Source organism: Arvicanthis niloticus, chromosome 6, assembly GCF_011762505.2.
Source record: "Arvicanthis niloticus isolate mArvNil1 chromosome 6, mArvNil1.pat.X, whole genome shotgun sequence".
In the NCBI taxonomy this organism is placed as follows: Eukaryota; Metazoa; Chordata; class Mammalia; order Rodentia; family Muridae; genus Arvicanthis; species Arvicanthis niloticus.
In genome coordinates, this window is record NC_047663.1 from 26,132,060 (window position 1) to 26,137,942 (window position 5,883).

At 50.7% G+C, this 5,883-nt stretch overlaps 1 protein-coding gene across 3 annotated transcripts in view; it reads right to left on the reverse strand.

Moving 5' to 3' along the window:
• Positions 1 to 5,568, reverse strand: part of LOC117710560 (uncharacterized) — an 18,569-nt gene extending 13,001 nt beyond the window's left edge. For 2 of the 3 annotated variants that reach the window (XM_076935913.1, XM_076935909.1), the window contains exon 1: positions 4,145 to 5,562. In XM_076935913.1, the coding sequence (XP_076792028.1) occupies positions 4,145 to 4,325 (181 nt within the window). In that variant the 5' untranslated portion in view covers positions 4,326 to 5,562. Of the gene's footprint in view, positions 1 to 4,144 lie in introns of all 3 variants that reach the window. The other variant, XR_013111075.1, reaches the window with a different exon arrangement.
• Between the last annotated feature and the right edge of the window lie 315 nt (positions 5,569 to 5,883).

Genomic DNA, 5,883 nt, shown 5'->3' on the forward strand with positions numbered 1-5,883 from the left:
GGGGGGGGTGGGGGGGAGGGGACACGAGTTTGTGGCTTCGAGGAAACAAGTAAATTGTTCCTAAAGGTGGAGACAGATTCCTCAGCTCAGAGATACAGATACTCTTCAGAGGCTCACTAGGTAAAAACAAGGGAGCCCTGCGAGGCGGCAGCGCTGGTTCTCAAGACCGTTGGGTCATAAGCAGTGAGGTCCCACTTGGCAGTAAACCGGAGTTTCTAGTCTGCGTGGGGTCTGGACAGAGCCTCTCCAAACACCTGCATCTCCTCTGGTCCCCGAGGGTGGGGATTGAGGTCGTCTGCAAGCCCTTGGCATTGCAGTTTGAGCATCTATGTAATTGCTACCTCCCCGAACTCCTTCAGTGAGACTTCCCATGCCAACGCTAGTTCCCAGTCCCCAGCTGCTGGGGCTCTGGGCCAGTCCTTCTCGGGCTTCCAGATTCCATCTGCTATGGCCGTAGCCGGCACAGAGCACAAACCCAGTGCCCCAAACTTTCTCCCGACTCTGCGACTCACTGGCTTGGCCACCTCTCTGTCTAGCGGCCATCCTGTCCTGCCTCCCCCCAACCATCACCGCCACAGCTGCGGAGATGCCAATGGATCGCACGCACCATAACTTGACCTAACGTGAAATTGCCTAAAGATACCAAGCCCCATGTGCGTGCCATTGCCCACTCCACCCACCCCCAGGCCTGAACTGGGCACGTGAATCCAATATGCACCCTTGCTAGGAGCCAGGAGTCCGAGGGAGAGGCTTCTATTCACTTCAATAACTTAACTCCAAAGATACCTGGTCCCACCAGGAGCCAAAGAATAAAAGAGACTGAAGAAACCCAGAAGAGAAAAAGTTGCTCCTGGAGTCCCTGGGCTAAGGAGGGATCGGACTAAAGATGAGTTAAGGGCAGAAATCAGCTCGCTCTCCCTTTTAGTTGTCTTTTAAAAGTGAAGTGACTTCTCTCTCCACGAAGGGGTTTCCGAGAGAATCTGATCAGTCCTCAACAAACACCGGCAACAAGTCAAGGTGTAACTTTTCCTTTGAGAGACTTTTTACAAGAAGACTTTAGGAGCTAGCGGCCTTCTGAAGCCCACACTAGCTTGGACCTATTTTTCTGTGGTCATTACCACCTGATAGCTAGGCGTTTTAGACTAAAGCCCCTTCTTTCTCTTCTTTAGCTGAGACTCAGACTTCAACAGGTGTCCGGAAGTGCTTCAAAACAGGAAGGGGGGTGGTGGAGACGGGACAGGAGAGACTTAGCCGGGGCTCCAAGCCAGTAACCAGCTGTGGGGGCACTTTGCTTAATTATCCCCGCTAGGAAAAGGCTTTCCTCCCAATAACTGTGGCTAGAAGGAGGGAGGGAGGGAGGGAAAAGGGAAGAACAGGAAGTGGACTAACAATCCCCACTTGACATCTTCCTGAGAAAGAAGACATTGGAATTCCAGACCCAAGTTTCTGGCCCCAGGTGCTTTTGCCAGTTGATTACACTCAGTAGTGAGGAGGAAAGGCAGTACCAACTGGTGTTTTTTAAAGGTGATGGTTGACCTGGTTCAGCACAGAAATCTCAGCGAAAGGGGAGTTGGGGTAGTGAAGACCTACAGTCATTAACCATGTGTGGCCTCATTTCCAGACACAAACTGCCCTTAGCAATTTGGAGAGGTGTCCTTAAGCCGAAGTTCAAGGAATCAGAAAGTCTCCAACATGGTGGGGAGAAAGGGAAAGAAAGACAGAGAAAAAGAAAGCTTTATGTCATTCGGAGAAAGCCTGGGTTGGAAGCAAGAAACTGAGGCACGGGATGAGAAGCAAGAGGTTTAAACCCTGCTGTTTCGTTCCCTACATTGCCAAAGTGAGTGGAAAATCGAAAGGCGGCCAAAGAGACCTTTTTTTTTTTTTTTTTTTTTTTTTTTTTTCATTGCTCTGGGGAGGTGTCTGCGCACATAAGCAAATTACAAGTGTGGATATATAGTCTCCAATGTTTATGATTTATGGATCAAAATGGGTTTGGGGACTGAGAACCACTGAAACAGCTAAGCAGGGCAGGCATGCCCCCCACCCCTCAGGCCTTGGTCTCATTTCCAGATTCTTTCCAAAAATCCTCAACCTCCTTCCCCCAGCCCTCCCTCTGGATGCCTTTCTCTGTCTGCTGGGTCTCTTGGCCAAACTGTAGACTTCCTCTGGCTACCTGAATACCTATTTTTTCTTCTCCCATTTTTTGAAAACTGCAAAAAGTTATGAGCCTTATTCCTCATGGGGAAGAGGGAGCCACTGGGCCTTGAGAGAAGGATTGCAGAGTCAAATAATATCTAACTCTGGGAAAGCAGGACCTTGGATGCCTGTGGTATCTCTCCTTGGCTACTGCCTGGCTTTCTTCTTTTCCCTCTTTATCCCTTTTCACCAAACCAGGAAAGGGCATGAAATTTCAGTTTCTCTATATTTGGAGAGAAGCACACCAAATCTGGAAGCGAGGGAAAGATGGAGGGAAGAGACAATTTGAGAGAGGGAGATTACTATAGATTATAACAAACTCCCGAATTCCACAGTTCAACCACATCTGAAATTCAATGTTTTACTCCAAGGAGAAAAGTCTGATACTAGATTCCAACCTGCCCACACCCCCTTATGTGAGGGGTGTGTGTGTGTGTGTGTGTGTGTGTGTGTGTGTGTTGGAGTGGGGAGCCCCCTGAGAGTGGGGAGCCAAGAGCAATGTGATTGGCAGTGAAGGAGGCTTCGTTTGATCTCTGCTGGCTGCCTTTCTGGACTTGTAACCAAGTGCAAGAAGAGAAGTTCCACGATCCCAAGAAAATAAAGAATATTCTCTCAGGAAAAGCCCCAGTCTCTCTTTCCTCAAAAGAGTAAGCTAAGTGCAACCAGAGACAGGAACTTGCCCCCCCCACACACACCCTCGAGAATGAGTCTCTTCAATTCTATTTTTTTCTGGAAAGCCCCAGACCCGGGCAGCATGCTACGTATGTGAACCACACTGCAGACTGTCTTATGTGGGGAGAAGGAAGGTAGGTACACAGGCGAACAACGCTACTTTTGTTACTTAGCACAGACGTAATTGGGAGCCTGTGCCTTTATCTCTGCGGTATGTTTGGGCAAATCCTCACATTTACTCACTGATAGTTTGAATAGGCAGTTTGTTGTCTTACGGAATTCCTAACGCCTTGCCTTCATGTTCAATGACTCCTCAGAGACTCCACAATACCCATGGGTGTGTGGCCTCTCTACACTTACTCTCTACCTGCCTTTTCAAACCTCGGATGATTTTGGTATTGACTCCACAAACCACACCTATAGATTTCAATCCACCCACACCAACACACCTCCTGGCCTTGTGCATACTCTGGTAAACGACAGGCCCTTTTACAAAAACCCGCACGCACACGCAGCAGCGTTTCTGTGGATGTGAGTTTCGAGTAAGATGGCGGCGCCTAGATCTCTCAGTCGGATGCGTGCTCTCCATGGCAAGAAGCAACCCCGAGTCTTATCAAAACCCGCAATTTGGAGGGTAAGGGACCTAGATTTATTTTTTCACAGTCCCTCAAAGACATGAAAGAAGAATACGGCATTCTTCCTCCATTTTTTCTCTATTCATGGGGGAACGGGGCGGGGTGTTGCAGCTACAGAGCAGAGAGCAGCACGCACGTTGGTTCTGCACCTCGGGGCTCCCTCTCTGGACCTATACGATTTCAGACAGAGTGCTTCATTTTTGTCGGGAATGGAATGGCCATTTGTCTTTTCTAAGTAATTCCCACCAGGAAAGCCGTTTAGGGCAGATCAGTTCTGTCGCTTTAGGTCTTACTGGAGTCGCGGCTCGTGAGCAAGAACTGGAGTAGATGGAGATGCGGTGGGACAAGGGGAGGAGACCCTGGGCCCACACACCCGCGTTGGAGTGATAGTTGAGCCAAAGAGATTAGGGGGCGGGAGGATCAGGCGGTTCGGCGCGTCCTTGAATTCTCAACCAGAAACCTAGGTCGGTCTGGAGCTCAAGGTTAAGCTGGCGGCAATGCCGCTCTTGCTCGCCACCCTTAGTCGGTGATCGAAGCTCATGCCACCAGGTCGCAAGGCCGCAGAGGGCCTCTCCACTCTTGGTCCTCCTCGTCGCAGTCCTACCCAGGATGAGCTCAAGGGCGGGGACCATATCACCTACCTCTTGGAACCAGGCCGTCCTCCGAGCCTCTCCATAGGTTGCGGGATCCTGAAGTGTCTTGGGACCAAATTGCGGGCCACCGGAGAGTCGGCCCCGGGCCACCGCCTCCACCCTTTGAGGTTTCGTGAACTACGCGTGTCTGGTGTGGTGGCGCCGACGGCACTTGGAGGATCTGGAGCATCCTGCGTCTCCGTGGCGCCGCCGGTGGGTGCGGGGCACGGCCGCGTGGATCATCCCGGGGCCTCCTTCCCTCTGAGCAGTCTTACCAGCCTACAACACCTCGGGCACCGTCGGATCTGTAGGATCTGGAGGTGCCAAGGACAGGATAGAGCCAGCTGGAAGACTCAGAGATGGCTAGGAGGAAGAAGAGAGAGTGTGTGTGTGTGTGTGTGTGTGTGTGTGTGTGTGTGTGTGTCTGAGAGAGAGAGAGAGAGAGAGAGAGAGAGAGAGAGAGCGCATAACAAATAAGAGAGAAGTAGATTCAAGTTAGTTCCCGAAGAAATTGTCAAGTACAAAAATAGCCAAATAGACAAAAGGAAACTGCAGAGTCCGGGACAGAAGGGAGCCTCCGGCAGGGCGGGCGTCTGAAGCCAGCGACAAGTTGTCCTTGGGAGTTGGGAATGTGAGAGGGAGGGGCGAGGCCCAAAGAGCCCAAGAACGGAAGAAAGCTTGCAGACCTTGGGCGGGAGGCGACCAATTCGCCTTTAGGACAGACTCGGAGACTAGAGCCCTCCTCCACCCCTCCCCCTCCGGCCTGTTGCAGCCCACCTCCAACCAGCTCAACTTCCAGAGCTCCACGCAGACACAGCAGCACCAGGCTGGAGGTTGCCTGGGCCACCTGCTTACTTACTAAAATTACTTTCTTCCAGGGTTCTAAGTCAGTTTTTTCCTCCCTATTGAATAAACAGCACAAGTGGATCCAGAGGAAGCGACCTTGACCAAGGTCACAAAAAGAGACTGGTATTTTCACATTCCAGACAAGCTCCGAAGACTTCTTTGAATTTTAACCCTAGAATTCTGTACCTTTAAAATTTTTCTCTTTGAAGCCCAAACGTTGGCTCAAGTAATGTATATTTGACCTGAGTTTCAGCCTCCCAACTCCCAGCAACCAGGGTTACAAGAAGCCACCCACCTCTCCTGATTTCACAGTTTTTTTCTTCCTTTCCTCCATTCTTTCCTCTTCTTTCTTTCTTTCTTTCTTTCTTTCTTTCTTTCTTTCTTTCTTGTTTGTTTTTTGCTTTTTCGAGACAGGGTTTCTCTGTGTAGTCCTGGCTATCCTGGAACTCACTCTGTAGACCAGGCTGGCCTCGAACTCAGAAATCCGCCTTCCTCTGCCTCCCAAGTGCTGGGATTAAAGGCGTGTGCCACCACCGTCCCGGCTCCTCCATTCTTTCCTTCCTTCCTTCCTTCCTTTCTTTCTTTCTTTCTTTCTTTCTTCCTTCCTTCCTTCCTTCCTTCCTTCCTTCCTTCCTTCTCTTCCTCCTTCTCTTCCTCCTCCTCCTCCTCCTCCTCCTCCTCCTCCTCCTCCTCCTCCTCCTCCTCCTCTTCCTCCTCCCTCAAGTAGCCTAGGCTGAACTGAAACTCTGTGTAGCTGAGAATGACATCAGATCTTCCACAGTCTCAGACTTCCAGCCTCAGCCAGCATGGGATTCTAAGACTCAGTTCAGCCTCTTCCTGCCAGCCTTTGTCTAGAAGGCCAGTAAGGGTATGGCTTCCCTCTGTGCTCCAGGTCTGGTTCC